This window comes from Papilio xuthus, unplaced genomic scaffold (assembly GCF_000836235.2).
Source record: "Papilio xuthus unplaced genomic scaffold, Pxut_1.1 DF826945.1, whole genome shotgun sequence".
NCBI classification, from domain to species: domain Eukaryota; kingdom Metazoa; phylum Arthropoda; class Insecta; order Lepidoptera; family Papilionidae; genus Papilio; species Papilio xuthus.
In genome coordinates this window covers 2,995,818-3,018,100 of record NW_013531704.1, presented here as the reverse complement: position 1 = coordinate 3,018,100, position 22,283 = coordinate 2,995,818, and the positions used below count along the sequence as shown (strand labels likewise).

At 36.0% G+C, this 22,283-nt stretch overlaps 2 protein-coding genes across 2 annotated transcripts in view; one reads left to right on the top strand and one right to left on the bottom strand.

Annotated features, from left to right (window-relative positions):
• The window catches only part of LOC106120954 (uncharacterized), a gene marked incomplete at its 3' end in the record, with an annotated part of 25,413 nt that extends 3,164 nt beyond the window's left edge, over window positions 1–22,249 (bottom strand). The window contains exons 1-8 of the mRNA XM_013316424.1: window positions 21,815–22,249; window positions 17,187–17,272; window positions 6,731–8,306; window positions 2,279–2,433; window positions 1,800–1,987; window positions 1,075–1,095; window positions 539–742; window positions 2–166 (exon numbers count right to left, since the gene is read on the bottom strand). Coding sequence (XP_013171878.1) covers window positions 2–166; window positions 539–742; window positions 1,075–1,095; window positions 1,800–1,987; window positions 2,279–2,433; window positions 6,731–8,276 — 2,279 coding nt within the window. The remainder of the gene's footprint in view (window position 1; window positions 167–538; window positions 743–1,074; window positions 1,096–1,799; window positions 1,988–2,278; window positions 2,434–6,730; window positions 8,307–17,186; window positions 17,273–21,814) is intronic.
• On the top strand, window positions 8,819–16,964 carry LOC106121222 (uncharacterized). The gene is made up of 7 exons (XM_013316764.1): window positions 8,819–9,105; window positions 9,639–9,735; window positions 10,323–10,399; window positions 11,045–11,230; window positions 11,815–11,986; window positions 12,612–12,691; window positions 16,731–16,964. The coding sequence occupies exons 1-7, from the start codon at window positions 8,826–8,828 to the stop codon at window positions 16,877–16,879; spliced, it is 1,041 nt and encodes a 346-aa protein (XP_013172218.1). The 5' UTR covers window positions 8,819–8,825; the 3' UTR covers window positions 16,880–16,964.
• Window positions 22,250–22,283: the final 34 nt, after the last annotated feature.

Sequence of the window (22,283 nt, the reverse complement as noted above, 5' to 3'; positions counted from 1 at the left end):
ATGTTCCGGGCGCGGAACATGTTCCTGTTGTTGGGCCTGTTCCACCTGCTCGACTTGTTCCACTCTCTCGCTGTCCTGCTCGTCGTCATGGCGACGGTCACTGGACGCTGTGCCATTGTCCGCTTCAAGTGACACAAACTCGTAGCTTTCATCCACTGACTGCATGCTGAATAAATAAAACACATTGTCATTGAAACATAATCTTTTAAAAATAGTTTTGACGTAATTTCCATTATCGAAGTAAATATGCAGACCAAAAAAAAATTCACATTGTCCTTTCTACTAAGACTAGTGTTTAAAAATGTTTTTACGTCAGTCGACTTCTTACGATGAAGAAAAACATCGTGATGGAACCTGGGCATATCTGTGAAGATATTCAAAGATATGTGTGTAGTCAACCAACCCCCACAGGGCCAGCGACTATGGCCTAGTCACCCCCAACTTAAGGTAGGCTCCGAGACCTTCAGTGGGGACGTATAGTGAGCTGATTATGAAAGTATTGTTCATGTGTTCGCTATGTGTAGAGTGACATTCTCACCTCTCATACGAGAGCACGGACTGGTAGCTGTCGTTGAGCGAGACGCCGTTTTCGTTGTTTGCGAGCGAGGCGTGCGGGGCGTGCGGGGCGTGTGGGGCGTGCGCGGAGTGTGGGGTGTGTGACGTGTGGGGCGCGTGCGGGGCGTGCGGCGACAGCATGGCGACGATCTCCTGCGCCTGCTCGTCCGACAGCAGGCCCTCTTGTCTGTGCAATACAAACATTATGTTACAGTTAAAGCTTCTATTAAAGCGGAATCCGGATTCTAGAACTAGCATCTCTTATAACGAAACGCAGAACTAAAGACAATAAGGCTTATAAAATTAACATAAAATAGATAGATGTTTACGTACTACGTACGATTAAGCGAACTCAAATACAATAATTTGTAATAGGAAAAAAATATTTGCGGAACCCAATAACAGGCATGCACGATCTACCTTTAGTAAAATAAATTGCGTTTACATAAATTAGATCTACACATCGTCTACAACTAATTTAATCTACAAAATCTAAAACTACGTATAAAGCGGTCTTACCTAAGTTTTTTCTCCAGAATGCTGCAAATGTGATCGGGCAAGAATGAAGCGTTGTGCGCACAGGCAGCATGCAAATGGTAAAAAATACGACATTTAATTTTCATAACAAGCATAAAGACTCAAATACAAAGGAAATTACAGAATAACGTTATATATTTAGAAAGGGCAGAAGAAAAGAAATAGCGTGCTAAATTAAAATATTTGAATAATACACTAATAAAAAAGGTAAGATAATAAATTAAATTTAGAATAAAAATTGTAATAAAAGACAAAGCCAGATTAAAATTGTAAATAATTTTGCCAGCAAAAGAAGGATAAATGAAATAGAAGAGAAGTACAAATTCAGTCATGACTAACTTAATATTTATTATTTTAATGTTATTAACACAATTCAATATCAAAACTGTTAGTGTCATACTCTGAGCATTAAAGATGTTAATTATAAATTTAGAACTACAATGCCTAGTCTATTTTGCACGTTACATTTCCAAGCATTTGAAATACATTATCAAGTAAACTCAACATGACATTAAAAACCTGGGAAAACTTTATATAATTCGCTCTCCACGGACTCTAACGCATGTTTATATGGCAGATTGCAGTTACTCCTAATTACTTGGCTGGAAACATTGATACTATAATTCTCAGTTTTCGCTTAGACAACTTTCTTACAAGGGAGTGGAGTAATATCCTTTTCATAAATTAGTATAGATATGTTTTCTAACCTGGAACTTAGTAGTATTTCAGCCTCATCTGGCGTCATACTGTCGGGCTGTTTGTCGTCAGTGTCGTGAGCTTGCGCCGCATCGCTGGAGGGCGCCTCCGCCTCCGACACGCTCCATTGACTGGTGGTCGACTTGTCGAGCACCTCGATGGAGCCCTGGCTCGCCTCGCTTACCACCACACCAGAATCCTTAACATGAATGAAAGTACCATTCGTTTTTTAGTATTACAGATGACAAACAAGGAAGATCACTGGCTGTTATTTAATTACCCTGACCTATCAGAAGATTTGAAGAAATATAAAGATTTTAAGAAATTGTGTTACAATTAAGTTAGGGTCTTCGACATTTTAATTACCAGCTGGTAACGTCAAGATATAAAACTTTATGGCAAAATTTTGTGCGAAAAGATACTTTAGTACTTCCCCAGTCAATCGACTGAGAATCATTCGAACATTGCAATAGCTTGTCGAAAGTGGTACCTGCTGCAGTACGGAGAGCGTGTCGGGGTCAGAGCGGGCGCGCTCCGCGGGCCGCAGCGCCGCGACGTCGGGCGAGGGCTCGTTGAACCCGCCCTCGTCGGACACGCTCGAAGCACGCCGCACACCATCCTCCGACGACTTGCGACCTCCGCCCGCTGGAACATGCACGTACACATTGTAACTGCTACTCTCAGTGTAGATTACACTAAATCTATACTTAGCTATCCTACTTAACCCTTAAATGGACGATTTTTTTTTACGTTTTAAAAAAATATATTTGTGTAATCATTTATTTTTAATGCATAAAAATATTGGATAGTGCCAACATTAAAAAAAGTACAAAATTCGTTCAGAAATAAGAACTAGTTGTCAAAATTAACAAAAAAATAAAATAAAGATAATTTTATCTGTGATGTTTAGTATGTTGTTTAAAAACAACATTGTCCATTTAAGGGTTAATGCTGTAGTAGGCTGTTAACAAAAAAAATGTTTTCAACTGAATCGTAACAAAACCGAAAGAGAATATTTTTATCGATACCTCTACCTCTGAGAGTAGGTGAATGGAGGCAATTTGAAATTGGGTTGGTACTATTTTAGCCGAGGCTGGCGACCGCAGGTGTTTGCCGAGTTCTCACGTGGCCCCGTGTATAAACAAAACGCATTTAGAATAAAAATAACGAACGAGACTTCACTGTATTCAAATTATTTTATACGTTTTACTATAACAACAAATTGCATTAGAAAAGTTATTTTTAAATATTTCAATATAATAACAATTGATAATCATTAGAAAATCCTATTTGGTTTATTAGCAATATAAATATGTTTAACGCCTGAAATTTATTTCAAATTTATAGTTACAATATCGTCTTGTTTAAGATGGAGACAATGGCTCCCAATTTGTTACGTCGCGTGGCGGGACAGAAGACGCCTGTTCCAATTTACTAATTAACACTCATCCACATTCATTCCACTTTAGTTTGCCTCTCGCTGTCACAAGATGCTATTAAACATTATATTTGTATAACTATAAAAAGTTCAACACTTCTTAGCTAGGGACAGTTTCGGTTCCTATAGTTAAATTAAGCATTCATGTTGTATGGACACAATTAAGTAAGGTTATTTCTTTTATTTGTTAAACTGTTGCAATTGGTACTTGAATATTGAGCAACAATTTGACATTGAAAAATACTATCACGATTAGTTTGCTTTTAATAAAAAGTCAGTCAAAATGTAAATGAATTGAAAATGAGAACAAAATATGTGTAACCATGAGTCCACTATAATGATTGCTTTAAAGAATATCATAGATTGAATTATAATTAAGGCAATTAACTAAGTTATATTAAATAACAGATGTTACAAAACTTCTTAATTACAGTAATTTCAGTTAACACTATATTTACAAAGGAGTATACAACTACTGCATAATAATACAGATTTTGTATATTTAGGTTGTAAACAATCGACATGGCAGTAAAATTGCCAGAACAACCCTAATTGATCAACTTTCCATATACGGTTGTTTGTCAAAAACATTGAAACAACCTTGGAGAGTGGATCTCCCCACGCACTAAATTTTATGACCCAGAACGAACAGATAACTTCAATAAAATGGTTACGAGTTATTGAAATTAATTTATACATAACTTTATTTACAACTTTAAAATATAACTTGCCAACTTTCAATGGTAAAGTGACAACTTTATCAGCTTTATCGACGTTTTTTGTAGAAATAAAAAAAAAATGGCAAATACCGGTTTAAACGATAACGATATATACTATAGTACATTATATCCTATGTCTATTTGTCTCCAAAGAACTGATTACTTTTAAATGCACCTAGAATTTGACCTAACATAAAAGCTATTCATACGTAACCAAACATGCAGTCACTACAATGGGCGTCTGTTTTACTTTCACGTACTTTCTAATACAAGTAAGCTTACTTCTCAAGCTGTTAACAATATTAACAAGTACGTATATTACTTGCCAACTTGATTTAAGTTAAATTATTGTCGCGAAACGTTTGTACAAATTACGTCTTTACATGTACAGTAAATAAAAAAAATAAAGGTAACCATCAACCTATTAATCAATCTTAAGAACTTAAGAATTATCTTTTTTTTAAATTTGTTAAGCTCTCCGTCCAAACATGTTGATTTAATTTTTTCTATGGACCTGACAGGCTACTAAACACTTTTATAATCGTAGAGAAAATCTAACACATGCTTTAATTTGACTGAAATGCTCTCGTAGTTTGGATTAGTGTTATAAATTTTGTACCGTCTTTAAAATGTATTTATTGTGTTTACTTGGAAGCAAAAATTATAGAAACATGTTAATACATATCTTTTATATTAAATATAACGTACATACTTCGTGCACATCGCAGCAAGAGTTGGTACAATTCTAGAAATGGAATAACGACTGAACGAGTCATCCAGCTGCATGTCTGCCACCACATTTTCTTATTTTATACTAAGCCACATCCAATTTCACTTGTTAAACAACATTTTTTTCTTAATTGTCAATGTTTTGACCTAATACACTTCACAGCGTAATCGCCAAATTGTATAGGTACACAATACTTATTAAAAAAATGAAGACGGGTGCGTTCACCCTTTAATCATATAACACGCAAACGATTGGGTCACTATCGCAACACGAGACAATGGATGTATTAGTTTAGAAGTGGGGGATATATTGAATGAATGATGAGGACATCGCGGTGTGCATAAACAATGCATGTGCATAACTAACCGATGCAACAGCCGCAGAGGCGCATTGTGTGCGGCGGGCGAGCGCGCGCATCACAGCCGCATCTCGCCGCGCCCTCGTTCGCAACCGCTGCCCGCACGCTCACGCGCAACTTCAGCTCCACGCGACCTGTCTCCTTCCTCTTATCGCAATGCCAATGAAACGACTCACACATACGCTCCTATTTGCACCGACACCGGAAATCGCCTTCTAACACTCGGCTCACTGTCTTCGGTCACTTCTTTACCGCAGCAATGTTCCAAAAACACACTTAAGCTTCTAACGATAAAATTATGTTTGGCCTGTGTTGTAACCGCTTTCTACGTATGAAGGGATAATCGTTTCTCGCAGAAATAATGTCCGGTGGCGATTTATAATCTGTTGCTGCGCAGCGCTTTGTAAGTAAACACTAGCAGATTAGCCGCTTGCCAATATTTGGTTGACATAAAATTTGTTTTCGAATAATTTATAACAAATTGTAGACCTTTAACTACGGAGTACCTATTTAATATTGTCGGCTATTCACTTCAAAGTTACGCACGACGAGATAACAGTTAATTAATAGATCTCTTTAAACAGTTCGATGAACGACTTGCGAACTCGACCAGCTGTCAATTAAGACTAAATTCTATGAACGATCAAAACGTAACCGATAACAATCTTGCAAGTTAGTTTCTCGCACCCAACATGCCGCGCTATAATCAAAACACGTACTGAGAAGTCCGAAACAAAAACAGCACATTCACGCGTCACATTTATGAAGCTCAGTCTAAATTCACTATATCTCGCAGATGGATAAACACCGAGACCGTGAATATAATAAAAGCTAACGTATCATAAACACTTCTAGAGTTTTAGCAAATCGTACGTACTAATGCACAATTTGGTGAAGTAAGACGCGAGTTAAATAGTCATTTACAATGGTAGAGACGCTGTGCCAGTAATTGTATGGTGCGGGGCTACGGGGCGCGCGCGGCGACGGCGGCCGGGGCACTGCGTCGCGGCGAAGTCGCGGCGGCGGCGGCGCCCGACCATCTAAATCGGGATCGAGTCGCAACTCTCGCGCCGACTCAAATACCTTGACTTCCTCAATATTACATTGAACCCGTGGACCACGAGACCGCCAAAAGTACGTCAATCGCCGCCCACCGATACACTGCTTAGGGTAATTTACTGCCCACTGTGCCAGTACCAAAAAACTTTTGCTTACAGTCATTTAATGTTTTTACTTCCTCTTATCTTTCTAAAGCGGACGATAACAATAAGAATATTCGTATTTTAAAACATTTTTTGCAAAATTTTTATATTATTCTGGTTCGCAATTGTAACTAAGATAAACTAAAAACACAGATACGACTTCTCATTTACAATAAAGAAAAAATGTTTACGTTTAACTGTTTGCACTTGTGGTTTATCTCGTTTATTAAAAGGTTAATGCGAACACTTAATCGTTGAATTTGTATTTGACCTGAATTGAAGCTTTTATAAGACAAGTTCTCGCACCTAATAACAATTAAGTTTTCACGACCGACACACGTCTGCAAACGAACGCGTTTTTACAAAACGTTAACAATATAGCACTATGTCTAATGTAAATATTTTTATACGATAAATGTTATCATATCGTCTAGTAAAAAAGATAAGCGTTTTTGTATAATAAACTTGTATATGAAAAAACTAAAAAAAACTTACAATGTGTTGGGGACGCTAGTAGCGGCGTGACAGGGACGCCATGCACCGGGGATGCTGCGGGCGACGTCAGCGGCGACCGGGACGCATCGTCTTCCGGTAGGGCGCTTGCCGGCGACTCGGGTGTTGATGACCGTCGTTTACTCTTCCCCTTCTCATTAGAATCGTATCCGTATTGTAAACCAATGTAATTTTCATCTTCCGAATCTCCGCTCTTGGAGGGTGATCTTCGGGCGTTATCGCATATATCTGCGCTTCGTCTTAGAGGAGAGGTGGGGGCGGAGCTATCGTTGTATGCGGGACGGGGTACGGGAGATTTAGAAGGAGATCTTCGGTTTCTCGGAGGTACGGGTTGTACTCGCAAATCGTCGATAATATCGGGAAAAGCAATACCTCTGTCTTCAATGAAAGCTTCAGAAGGAATGGTGTCACGAGGAGGTGTGATTTTCTCTTGAGGTATGGGAGGTGGAGGAGATCTTGGCATTCGCATAGGAGGTGAAGGAGGTGGCCTTTTGGCTAACGGATCTGATATGGAATGTGAAACGGGAGAAGTCTGGGCGGATAATATTCTTTCGACGGGCTTCGGTGCCACATTTGGATATTGCACGCAGTTGTTATTAGCCGCTTCCGATTCAGCCGTATCACTGTCTATGTCACTAACTACGGGCGATCGATTACCGGCACATAATCTTTCGTTGATTCCAATATTTTGTGCACCATCTTTGCTTGGAGAAACTCGTTCTACCTTGAACGTTGGTGAAGTTCTTGCGGTGGGAGATAGTGTATTACTCGATCTTGGCAATGGTGACACGGAACCAATCGTTTTTACAGGACTAGGAGATTTCGCAACGTGTGCACCACGAGTAACTAAGGATGAAGGAAGAGTCGTAGGACGCTCTGCTTGCGAGTCGGTGGCGCCGGGCGACAACGGAGGTGAATACACTCGGGATGGGACCACATACCTCTCGGCGATTTCTGGCGATTTTCTGTCAACTTGTCCGGGACCGAATTTTTGGTCAGGCCTTTGCTCATGTTCGTACCTCGCCGGCCGCTGCTTATTGAAATGTGCCGTCCAATTCCTCTGTTTTTCGATGAGCTCCTTGTTAAATCGTCTATCGGGTTTCTCAGGTTTAGGCAAAACGCTTGGTTTGACGGGCTTTGGCGGCGGTTGCCCGGCACCATTGGCGAGTCTGTCTCCGTTTAGCGCGGGCGCAAGAACGTTAGTTGGGGTGACGCTGGCCCTCTGCGGACTAACGGATCCTGCGGAGCTGGAGCGCGATCGCGTGGGCACCGGCGGATGTCCGCCGCGCGTGCCCGCGAAGCTTGCTGCCGCGGAAGGTGATTTCTCGATTCGGAAGCCGCGATTCTCTTCACCCAACTTCTCGAATAACGCTCGCGCGTTATTGAATCTGGCCAAGTGACTCTCGGTGCGCACGACCGTCACATCGGCGCCACGCAAGTCTTCGTCATCCCTCGACGGCATTCCTTGAAATATATTTGCAATTTTCGAAACTTTAGTACCATGCACTCTCTTCTTACACTCCTCCATACTGGCCGGTTACGGCCGCTTCAATCCAACCTGGAAAACGAATTGTTCAAAGTACATAAAGATATCCAGGATACACATGACACTCGGCGATACATGAGAAAGTAGACCGCGGTTTCGGTGTGAAAAAATGATATAATTAGATAAGCGCTAGGAAAGCAAGCGGCGCGGCGCGCGCTCGCAGCAAACACTAGCGCGCGGCCGGTGCGGCGGTGGCGGCGCCGCGGCAGCGGGATAGCTCGCCGTGTAATTTAACTTGAGATAGCGATAGCGCTGATAACGACTTACTCATACACGACGCACGAACTATGGCTACATAAGTTTTCTTGGAAAACTATATGAACTCAATTAATTATATCGTTATAATTAGCAAATCCATGGATAGATCAAATGCTGTCACAAAAAAAAAAAATTAATTTATTTTCAACACACGATATTCATTACCGTATAAAAGATACTACACAAAAACGAACCTCGTATCAAAACAATCTACCGAATTTAAACAAACGCAAACACATAAAGCGAAATACGATAAGATTATAAATGGAGTGAATGATAAAAATTTCAATAATAAGTAATAATTGTTACATTTATAACAGTTTTATTGTTGGCAATTTGAGTGTGATGCGCAGAATGGGGCGGTTTGTGTGTTTGTTCGTGTCAGTTTTATGTGTGTCCGTGCTCTGTGTGGAAGGTCAGCGTTGTGAGGTGGCGCAGGTGTGCGTGACCGACTTGAGCGCAGACGCATGCTTCGGCAACCAGGTACTGCAGCCCAACAGCAGTATATTCGGCTGCTGCCCCAGTTGCCAGCCGCCCTCGCCAGGCCAGCCCGGTACGAACTAATTTGGGACACACCATAATACATCTACACTCTATGCGGGGTCGACACTTCTACACAAGTCTAAAAATAAACAAGACTCATTTAGATTTTTACGCTTTAGTGGTAACAAAGGCCGTAGAACTGACGGTGTGGAGACTTTAGTAACAGCGGATTGTAATAAATACAATTTTGTTTCGCTGATTTCGATATTGAATATAAGTTTTATTGTGTCAGCATTTAATAGAGACGTAACGTCACCTCCATATAAGGATTCTTTGCTATAAAGTGTAGCACCTCAAGTGGTAAACTGTTTCTTAAAAAAATACTAACATTTTTCGTTCAGCCAAATTATTTGAAGATTAACAATTTACATACATCTAATGCAAATAATTGATCGCATAAGAGGGTTTATTTTATTTGTTTTATTCAAGTATTTTAAAATTATCTTCGAGTTTCGAATGTTTAAACAGTTATTTATGAACTTCTACACAAAGAAACCAAATTTCCAAAGATTTCGGTTGACGTATTAACATGTTTTGCAACAGGGCCCGAGGCGGATACGTTGTGCAAGCCGCCAGCAGCCTGTCTGCCGGACGGACGCTATGCACCGGTACAGTGCAAGGGCGATTTATTCAACGGAAGGTGGGTTACCAATACGAATCCGTTAACCACCTCTAAGCAAAACATTTTTATAACGAGTTAATAATTTATCTATTGCAAATATATGCATTAGAAAACATGGGTTAAATCGTGAACACTAAGTTATATAAAAGTATTATTTTACATTTGTCCTTTAGTGTCTGTTGAATTTAGAGACAATAGACTCATATGATTCGTATGCATACGTACAACAAAGGTTTACGTCTCTCTAAATCAGTATTCACAAACAATAAGATGATTTCCTAAGAATGGAATTTAAATTGTTCAAGTTTACAACAAAAGTATGACCAAAAGAATATTCTAAAGATGCGTTATATGTACAATATATTAAAGGGGACACTGACTAACTGATGTATGATCAACGCTCAACCTAAACTGGGTCCAAAGATTTGAAATTTTAGTCAGAGACAATCAGTTACTACGTAGGAGAGTACTTTTGAAATTCTCTATGGTCACAAAGTCTCGAGCACCAGGTAATAGAGACTAAATGCATAGTTAACCGTCTCAGTGTTACACCGCAGTGCACCAGTCGGTATCTTGTTTACATTACACATTTACTTTATACACAGATGTTTCTGCTCGGACCAAAACGGGACCAGAATATTTGGACAAATGTGGAGGATCGATGCGAGTGAAATGACTTGCGGTACGTTACTAATACTCTTTATACAAACAATATAATTTGTTTCATTGCATGTTTCATAGGAATAAGTGTCGGTAAAATATTAATTTGTGATATTTAAGATAAGTTTAATTCTTTTTATCTTTCTGATTTTACCCTTAAAGCTTCTGCAACGGATGTTCATATAATTCTAATATTTTATAAGGCTAATAAGCTCGAATTGACATATGATAATTATTACATGTTATTTATACCATCTTCATAAAAATTTGAGTCTGTCTATACTCACACTCATATGTTGCTTTATCTTATTAGTTAAAGCAAATTATATTCAAATAAGTTAATATAAACAATGTTCATATTATAATTACGTAATTTTAAAATTTTTACCTTCCCAACTTCCTCCTACTAACCACGTAAGCGCAATACAAAATGGTTTTGTATTACATTACCTGCTAACGTGACACGAGTTCGCGACCAAACATTATGCTTCATTTTACTAACATAAGGTAATATTAAACTAGGGTGAATTCGAGTACAACGATAATTAGAACAAGGCAAATTTAATATGATGGTGAAATCGCATCGGAATTACCAATACATGTAATTCCGTTTATGAGGTTAAAGGTAAAGGAAGTGTAGAAATCAAACAGGATAGTATAATTACAGCTTGCAGCCGTCGTAGGAAGGAACTGGAGGATTCGGGTAGGAGTGTGGTCAGCTTGCACTGTACACCAACCGGCGATTACGAGCGGCTGCAATGCGACGACGGCATGTGCTGGTGCGCTGAACCAAAGACCGGCCAGCCAATTGTACAACCCGTACCTGAAGAGGATATGAAACATCTGCCTTGCTGTGTGTAAACGTAAAGTTTTACTAGTATAGTTTTAATGGATAAGAATAATAACATCCTTAGAGATAGTTTAGGCTAATTTTATGTCAGATTTGAAACCGTGAATAAACACGGTCGCACCCTAAATATTATCCTTATTGTTAAGGAGACCGTGATATATAGTGTAAAAAGTTTTCACATTAAATCAAAATACATTCCACTACCATAATCTTGTTGTAAATAATTAAGGCAAGAGTTATTAAGGCTATAGCTTAATAAATTGCACAAAAGGAAGTGAATCAGACTTATAATGAACAACGAACAAAGACCTCCAACTGCATTGCACTTGTTCAAATACAAAACTTCAGTGTAATCGCATGACATCGCACAACTAAAGTCATCGTAATATTATCTCTTAAATCTAAATTAACTCTATAAAAGCTACATTTATAATTTATTTGCTGCATAACCTTTTTCACTTTCTGAAATCAAAATCTCCGATAATACATAATGTTGTCTCTATTTTGTCAAAAACAATGACAGCGATGACGATATGTTTTATACAGAGATTTTGGTCGTAGAAACCCACGGTCAATTACCATTACAGATAGTACTGGTGTGATCGGCGAACAGTATCTTCGGAAGTGTGAAAGTATTGTTCAAGCATTAAATATGATATACAAAGAGCAATCTGAGCATGGTACAAATTTCTTAGGAAATCCTATCACGTTCTGCGACTACGACGGTAGCTATGGAGCTTATCAGATCAGAAATGGCATGTAAGTAAATACTATAATAAAAAAAATAGATTTTAGACTGGCTTTTTAAAGAGAAAAGCGAACAGAGAATTTCTATTCACTAATCACCACATATGAGTAGGATGAACTATTATATTTAATAATGTCATTTTGCTCATTCTCTTTGAAATTGTAATAATTGAAAACCAAATAATGTGTCTTAGTATAGGTCTTGTACCGTATGTAAAAAAATCTTGGATAAAATCTCAACGTCAACAACCACAACTTCCGAGTAGAACAATCGTGAGAAAATTTTGTCTTATTTCAATCCAACAAAAAACAAATACCTAATGATGGGAATTTACATAATAATACTTAAATAGGTAAACCTTTCATGGCCGTCAAAAGTAAAAGAAGTATAAAATGATAATTTGCTTGAGTAAAATGGATGTGAAAGTGTACCAAAAACACTTCGATCTAACAATGTGTAGGTAAAATCGATGGACAAGCAAGATGAAGATACAGAAAAGTGGGAGGGGTTTATCATTTGATTTTATTCGGGAAGTCTTTTCTTTCAATTTTTTTTAGGGACTTTTTTTTGAATTCGGGAAGTCTTCTTTTGATTTACATCCAATATGTAATCTATATTCATATTTGTATTTTTCAGTGCATATTGTACTGACCGCCAAGGTGAGATTCTTGGATCATGGCAGACGGTATCAAGCGAAATGACCGGAATGAATTGCAGTAAGTGTAAAATTATACTTTATCTATGAAGTTACAAGCAGAAAAAGACAAAATACTTCAGAGATGTTTATTGAAACAGTTTGTATAAGAAAATCTGTTAACGAACTACTTTACGTACTGAACAATAAGAAGACTGAGACATAAAATAAGCATAAAATAGACAAAACTAAATGTGGACAAAATACGTTTGATTCAGTACTTTTTACCTGATTAATCTGTACCATTAATTTATAAACAACTACGTGATTTAACCCAATTAAGGTAAGCCAGTATAAACCAATAACCTTTTGAATCACGGCAACAATTGATAGCAGTACTTCGTTTACAATAATATACAGGCAAGGCCACAATAATTCAATGAAACAGTGACAATTTAAGTAGATACTATTCTTATTATCTCATTAATATTATAAATACGAATGTTTGGATGGACGGATGTTTAGGAAGGTATCTCCAGAACGGCTGCATGAATCTCGCTAAAATTCGGTTTAGATGTAGAACATAACCTGAAAGAACACGTACTTAAGTTGTTTTTTAATTCTACGCGAACGGAGTCTCGGGCGAAAGCTTATTAGAAAATAAAAAAAACATTTTAAAACTACTCGTCATGCAATGATAAGTTATAATTATTGCTCCGAATAAATTTTTCATTTAATCCAAAAAGTTAATTGGCCATTTATAATGTCATTAATCACGACATCAAAAAGTCGATCAGGCATTTCGCGTCAAGTATGCAGACTATTGTACCGTTCCCGCCTCGAGAATTGCATCTCGAGAATTAAAAAAGTAGAACGAATTCCTGTTAAAATCATTTTCGAAAAAAAAAATTAAAAGTTAATTAATTTTATAGCCATATAAGAGCTAAAGTAATGCAGTTTTGGAATTTCCAAAATTTTTACACCTAATTAAGTTAACCCGAATTGCAAAAAAAGACTTTTATATTGCTTCTCCACGATGCAACAACAATACCGCCACTAATCATAAATCATAAATTAAAGAAAAATTCAGGCAAATTACTTTTTAATTACTTGGGCAAATTTAAGATACTTTGCCCAAAGAAACCATCCATCCATACAATGTTTCGATATTCACATTCAGGAATCTACTGAAAATCACTTTTAGTACTTTTTGCTACCAAGTTGGTAATAATGAGTATCTAAGCCAAAGCTACAAAGCACCGTAGTAATTGGAATTACTTGAACCAAGAATTGGATTACCCTACGTAATCTGGATTGCGTTACTGACGCGTTAAAATACCTACCAGCTATATTAATCCATCACCGAGGATTTAAGACAGTTAGCATTATGTATTTCAATACAAAGTAAAATATCCAACTCGTTTAATAATATTATCCCTTGATAATATACCTGCAATAACATCAAAAAACTTTGCGAGCACAAAAAACACCCCACAGATCCGTAAACAAACATTTGCATCTGTTGAAATTCTAATCTAGAGCTTGAAAAACATCCACAACGCGTAAGCCTTGACTGTGGATGTTTCTTACTTAATAAGAATGGTAAAACTGCGAGTTTACACGCGACTGTGTCGGAAACTCCAATTGCCATATCGCCAACCTTCGTTAGGGGATTGCACCAAAAGAAGGAAAATACCATAATCTTGTAAATTAAAATAATGAGTACAATGCACTAAGTCGTCTTAAAGTAGTACTTTTTAAGGATAAACTTGTTTCTTTGGGAATAATTTGCAATTCTGGTGAGATAAACAGAAGAACACGAATACCGTTAGCGCGCATACGCAGCGCGACCGGTCGCCGACCGTGACCCCATTACCGACATACACAGTACCTGATTCCATTCATTCCAAACCGCACCACTAATGGAATGTCAAGAGAATGTCGCCAATCGAAACTCTTACCGAATTCAAGAGCGATCGCGATTCACGTACATAGTCAATATCGACAGCACAATACTGACTTTGCATAGAACGCAAGAAAAAGTCATGTTTTTTGCTTCGAAAACAATGGGTATTGGACGTCGACGATTATGAAAAACTTAATTTAATTCCCGACATAGATTCCATACCGAACATCAAAAATGTATAGAACTGACATCAACTGAAGTCACATGATTGCCGCACGATAGTTCTATACATTTTTGAACTTCGTTATGGAATCTCTTCGAAGCTAATGCATTTTGTCTAACCAATCAGAACGGATATTGATTCGTATATTAACAAGTTGCAACTTTTATTACCATAATTATTTCAATCAATAAGTACATATGTTCATTTGAAAGACATCAGCAAACGAACACAAATGTAAAATGAACCTAAAGTTAACCTTAATGCTTAAAACCATTAATATACAGCTTCTTAATTACACATATTAAGGTTATGTTTTACTCGGGAAAAGTACTACAAAAAAATTAATACATTATCATGGCCTGTTTGCTAATGGTTTGAGAATAAAAAAATGTGTTGTGATTAACTAAATATTTATCCATTTTATAATTATCATAGAATACTAGCAGCGAAATTCTGTGACGCACGCTATTTGTCGTCAATAATAAAAAAAAATAGTTAATCTTTAATTAATTATTGTAAAAAGCAAAAGGGATTAATTAAATCTAATAACTACTTCCAGAGTATCTCGCGCCATTTAAGTCTTTAGCTCTATTAAAACAATACAGATTTTAATTCGATACTTCCATTATGATATAACCGGGTTAATTGGTCGTAAGGCTAAGATCTCCCAGTTTCAAACACTATTTTGCCACTGCTGCCTCGTCGATAATATATCGGTACCACATGCTGAGTCGAACTCCAAAATTGGCAATACCTCACTTGGTCTATATTAATAAATCGTGTTATATTATGAAGCATTAATCGTAGGTTTCTAAGACTAAAATCCCTGATTGACAGTGATGACGATATGTTTTTACGGATATTTTAGTCTCGGTAACCCACGGTAAATATTATATGTTTTTGTTACGTTGTTTCCTATGAAAATTGATATCAATATCCTTGTTTCATTTTTCATTTGTAACGAAACGAATGTATTTTCCTATCTTTAACGTTGATAGCTTAATGTATAAACGATTGATTTATGATCAATCGTAGATTGCGCTTCCGCTTTGGTTTTCTAATGAGTTTTAGGGGTATTTCTTGTTTGTAATATTAAAAGTATACTGATTAGAAATAAAGTCTGCGGAAGAAAGCACCTAATCAAGCCATACTTTTTACTTTTAATTATTGTCTTCACTTATTTATTACATAATAATTTTACCAATTGTACCGTTGTATTCCACACCAGTATGCGAAGGCTTTCACAGTTCGAAATCGCCGGACTAGCATATCGAAGATAAAGCAACTCGCATGAAAGTGGCGATACAATCACCAACACGTGAAAATCAATGACTATTTGACGTGTTTTTACACCTTTAGTCTACGCTTTCTTAACTTTTACTAGATGTCTGTTACACTAACATTACTCCGAGAAAAAATTAAACTTCTGTTCTTCAAAGTTTTCATATTCAAAATAAGTTTAACACCTGTCATCTAGTGGTTTTTATAATCTTAGTAAAGAGGGTTATTAGACTATTAAATTTTGTTACCTACTCTAAGATCCCACATATAACTGCTGTAGAAATCTTATAAGTATTTACGGTGAACGCTTAAGCACGGAAGAACTATCGATCGGATTAGTGACGTATTTGAGTGTCTATTGGTAAGTTTCCACTACCTAAATACCTGTACAAAACGTATCCAACATTCATAACATATAGTTGTCGCTATAAATAGAATGCGTGCAATGACAATTTATTTCTAAATAGATCGTACGACAGTGAAAACTTACGGTTTGAATGTGTCACGCGTGTGTACCTCTTGTATAACATTTTATGCTTAATTAATTTTGAAGGCTTTGTTTTGCGTACACAGCGTCGTTAGGTAACAGCCAAATGGAGTCTGTAATGTATTTTGTTATCTTTCTTGGAATCTTTAATTCGTTAGGAGGGATATAAATAATGTAAGTTGATGGAAAAATACGAGTATGTATTAATGTTTTGCTATCTACAGATTGTGCCAGAGACACCATTATGTACTTCCCGGAGCGTGGCATGACCGTGACAGAAGTGTGCCTGGCTAACGGCAACTATCGAAGGAACCAGAACGTCGGAGATGTGCACTACTGTGTCGATAACGATGGCTACCCCGAAGAGTGCTAACCGAATGGCCCATGGACTTAGATTAGATTACATTATTTATCCTACCTAAATTAATACTATACAATAATAAATTTATAATTTCGTAGTATTATTGTTTATTTTGTTCCGAATACCATATTTTTTTTCAATGACTTACTTTGTATTTGAAGATAATATGATGACTTTTGGTCGTAAGTTTATCTTCACGCAGGAAGACGTACATCAGGATGTGGTTATAAAGGTGTGTAAATACAGGTAGTCGGGGTAAATGAGTATTTATAGGTTAAGAGTGTGTGGGTAGAGTAGAGCAACACAAGTTAATACGTACTGAACAAGTGGCAGGCCGCAGTTCGCGGCGCAACGCGTGTCACCCGACGCCGCGCGCCCGCCCGCTCGCCGCGCGCCTTCTCCCATCTGTAAAAAGCGTCGGATTACAACAACGCCAACCATCACTCGACCTCATAAAAAAAGAAAAATTTTGACTCTACCAACTATTAAAAAATTAAACTAATGTGTGACAAAATAAATTTGAATGTAAATTATTACACATAGTCAACACACAAACGATGTTATTGACGTGTCTCCATATAATACATACCACTGTTAAAAAAACTATCATATGCGTTCCTTCAGGATATTCAGGGGGGATTCACAAACGTTTGTTTTTGTAATGCACGAGATGAGCTTATATCGCTTCGGGTGTAGTTCCTTTCACGGTACGGGTGCTTTCGTCTAGTAAGCCCCGAAGTCATTGCCTTTAGTTTCCAAAGCTTAAAGACTTCTTAAATATTTTCTTTTTAAATATCATCACTTTGTCAAACTAAACACGATACCAAAGAACTTGTTACATCTTAAGTACGAGTTAGTGGTTAATTTATTTACGGAAATGCCTGTGGCATAGGCCGACACTGAATAGCTTGAAAAGCCATTCGACTTTATCTGATACTATTAGTAAAGTGTTTTTAGCTAAACAAAGAACAGAAGACAGCTGTAATTACGAATCCAGTGTTTTTTTATAAATCAAAAAATACAAACAAGGTCAGAGTAAAATCTTGGAGAAATCGACAAAGTTGACGATAGATTTTTTTCATGTTTTTGTGTCCTTGTTGTTGACGCATTTAAATGATCGAATGTTTACCGAGAACCTCATAAATATCACCCGTTTGTGAACAATTTTTATTAACGTTGTTGTTGTTTTTCACAATTTTTTGCACACAAACAGTATTATGGTAATAATGCATGTACGGATGACGAGGTAATTTTCCCCGACCTGACCTACAATCGATATTTCTATCAGTAAGTCATGCATGAAGTTGCCAGCTATTTTCGCAAACTTGCACAAGCAACTTTCACAATCCCAGTGCGAGCTATTTTGCTATCGGAAGCCAATTATCTCCACTGCAAAATATATTTCTATGCATATTTACTGAATTCATCTCGTCTTTTGTCATCTATTTTCCATGTAGAATAAAGAACAAACGGTCAACAGATAATTGCTCATTATATTAGACATACAATGGCTTAACTCTTCTGAATCGAAATCTATAATATATTAATTTCAAACTATATCTTTTCTGACGCAAAGAAACGACCTTCCCCTATTTTTCGACGATACAATTAAAACAAGTGTATCTTTGTTCGCTGTTGAGGCGGTTTTTAAAGAGATGCAAACACTTTATGTGAAGCTAATGAATAATGAGGGAAGATTTTTGTCTCTATCGCCGTACATCTAACAAGAATTAAAGTCCCATAATATTGTACCATCTTAATATACGTATTAACACTGAACAAGTAACCTTGACTCTAGTCTAAATTTAAAAAAAAACTTCTGATAACACAATCGATGTTAGTAGTTTTAGTACAAAAAAATTAAAAAAAAATATTTTGTGATCAACATATCATGCCTTAAAAATCGCTTTCCTTAAAGGTCAATGTTTTGTGACCCCATGTCATCTATATGTCAAGTATTGTACCTTAACTTATAGCCAAAAGGTGACCGAGTGATATCTATATTTCAACTTTTACCTTTAAACCAATACCAATTAACACAAAACGAGAATAACCAAGAAAAATAAACTACGTTACAGAGAAAACATTTTTTTCTCATTCTTGTTACCTAACATTATTTTTTTACGCCGCCTACTGCGAGGCAAGTAAGAACTATAAGTCGTAAATTTGTAATTACTTGAAACCGTGACTCTCACAACAATATAGTATACCAAACAAAGTTGCCGTATTAGAATTAAAAAAAGAAATGAATAACGTAATATTTTTTAACCTTCTTTTTCACAAATAATCTCTTCCCATAACATAGGCAACATAAAAGCAACATCTCACAGTCTAATTTGTGTGTTCATCATGAACCACGTCGTTCATTCAAAGAATTCACGTAAGTACAACGCCCCGCTTTTATTTCGGTAGGCACGGAATGTGTTCATTTTCACTTTACGTACAAACTTAGATTTAAAATGTGTGAAGTTTAACTACAAATCGCATGACATCTTATTAACATCTTGAATATTTTGGATTTAACTAGAATAATTAAAAAAGTACTAGTATAACTTATAACTGATACTAGGCATTTACAAAATACAGTAATATGGGCACCGACCTTCATTGTGTCACCTCACGATTAATCAAGCGTAATTTTTTTTTCTGCGATGTTGATTTGATTACGACACCAATGGCACCGTAGCTCCGTAATATTTCCACTTAGGAAAACAATTAGTAAGGGAAGCCATATAAATGATTTGGCATTCGTAAAGGGTGTGCAAAAGGACCCTTCAATAAAAAAGCACTAACCCTAGACCTATTATTATTATGAACAATATCATTAACCTCGTTATTTTGAAGTTTAATTGAATAGGACTTTTGCTAATGCACGATATCATTGACTTCATTTTGATGAACAAAAAAAACAAAATAAACTATTATAAATAAAGGTAAGAAACCATATTACGTTGTATAGTTAACATTGTTGTAACTATTTCTACTTAAATCGGTGTAAAATATGTGTCAGTTTTTTTTTATTGCAACTCGTGTTATACAAGAAATGAGGCAGCATCATTCCCGAGTTTTAGATATATTAATTGGAACATTTCCTGCATGTATGTGTATGCTGCAGGAACATTAGCTTGAGAGCTAGTTATGAGCGCGTCGCAGTTTGTACGGCAGTCATTGTAAACGGAGCGAAGGGTGCTCAATATAGGGTGGGCTAAGGGGCGACTCCTTTCCACTTGGACACGTCACAACCGCCCTCGACGGTGAGCGAAGGAACTACTGATGGTCCGACACGTAATCATCTATTTTAACAATGACGAAAAAAAAGTTTACATAAAATTACAGTGAGTTTCCGAGACCAAAATCTGCATTTAAAACATATTGTTATCTGTGTTTAGTCCAACATAATGACCAATCAGAAACCAATGGTAGTTAAATTTTTACTTGAATTTAAAGTAACGTAAAATGAATTATGATTGCAGTAACAAATATCTTGCAAACAGTTACAAGCTTATTATTGCTTTATCTGTACATGAATATGTATTTTAAATTTAAAAAAAACTATAAGTAATTTTTTTTATTATACAGTACTTCCTATTGGAGGTCTGAATTGAAAACCTATACATTATTAATCCTTCAATTTAAATACTCACCTTTTATAGTGATTCGTAAATACAAAAATATATTTAGAATATTTCACATATATAACCTTATCTTTAGCTATGTATATTAAATAATAATTTAAGTCACCTTTATCTCATAACTAGCAGTTACATGTGAATGCATCCATTTCCAAATTTCTTACTAATTTGATTGCCGTTCTGAGTAACATGGTTGTGTGCAACATCCATGAACCACTTATAAGTTAAAATTATTATGATTTTCCTAATTTTACACCATTTCCTATTAAAATCTAAAATAGTAAAATAGCTGTCTTCTATATGAAGAGATATTTGTTTATTTCAATATGTGATATAATATTTACTGAAAAACTGTTTAAAAACTGCAATTTTATTAATTGTAGAGATAATCAAACTAAACCTATGTGAATATTTTAGTTGATTCTTTTCCTTTTTTTTCACAAGAGGACCAAATAAAAATTTCACTGTATTATCACATTAAAAACATTATTAGATATTTTAATCTGCATTAAATGTTTCCAAAATACATTGCAAGTGTATTCAATTACATTATAATTATGAATTTATCTAATTAAAAGAGAAAAAAAATCATACAAGTAGAAGAGAGTAATCTTATTCGGGTTTATTAAAAATTCATCTAACATAAGCATGAAATTATAGGTAATAGCTAATTAGGCATAGAAATACCATGTGTACAGTATTGTGTCATAATCAATAAAAACAAATAATTTCAAAGATAAAATGATGACAGAACATTGAAATATAGAAAATTTATAGAAGATAAACAAACCACCATTCATTGACATTTTACAAACAACATGTGAAAGTTTGTGTGAACTGTAAACCCATTGTCATTTACTTGGAATTTTTTAATGTTTATTACCTCTGAATATTGTAATTATAAACTTTTAATTAGACAAAATATTTTAACCTTTAACTTAATAGTTAAAAAGGGAAATAATTATAACTCAAGTCCTGACTTATATCAGGCAAAAATAAAAATCTTTCCGTTTTATAATATTTGTACCGACAAATATAGGCATAAAATTAATAAATTTTTTCATCACTATTAATTTAAAAAAATTGTAACTTTTAAACATTACTATAATTACTTTTTTGAATATAATTATAAACAGATGCGACTGGTTATTCATAAAAATACCAGGTATATTATGTACTATATATGTAGGGACACTTTGATAATAATTTAAATATAGGTACTTAAGATTACTTAACGTAAAAGTTATCGATTCCTACACATAATGTAAGTCTAAATTCTAAATCTAAATAACTAGAAAAGAAAACAGATACTGACCTTATAAAAGCGTCACGTTTTCTCCACCTTGATGCGATCCGGTTTGCCACATCAGTGCCAATTCGTACCACATATTAACGAAATAAATGTATCACAATATTGCACTTTCCACAATATCCTATATTTCTCTGGTATACTTATAAAATCAAACCGCACGCCCACAACCTACAATCAGTGCGTACACCGAAACAAACAGCATTCGGAAGCTTATTTTATACAGGCACATGAAACGTCAATAATCCAGGCCAGCTCCGAAGAAAACCAAATTTTCAGCGAAAGTATGATGTATGGACATCAAATGAAGCAAATATATTTAATGACCCAAAAATGGGACCGCGTACATTAAACGAAAAAAATTTAATACAACAAAAACGTACGAATCCTAATTTATATGAAATCGGTAATTTCTAACCAACCACTCAGTACACTGCCATAATTTTATAATGCTACCTAGGGCTGGCCGTACTGG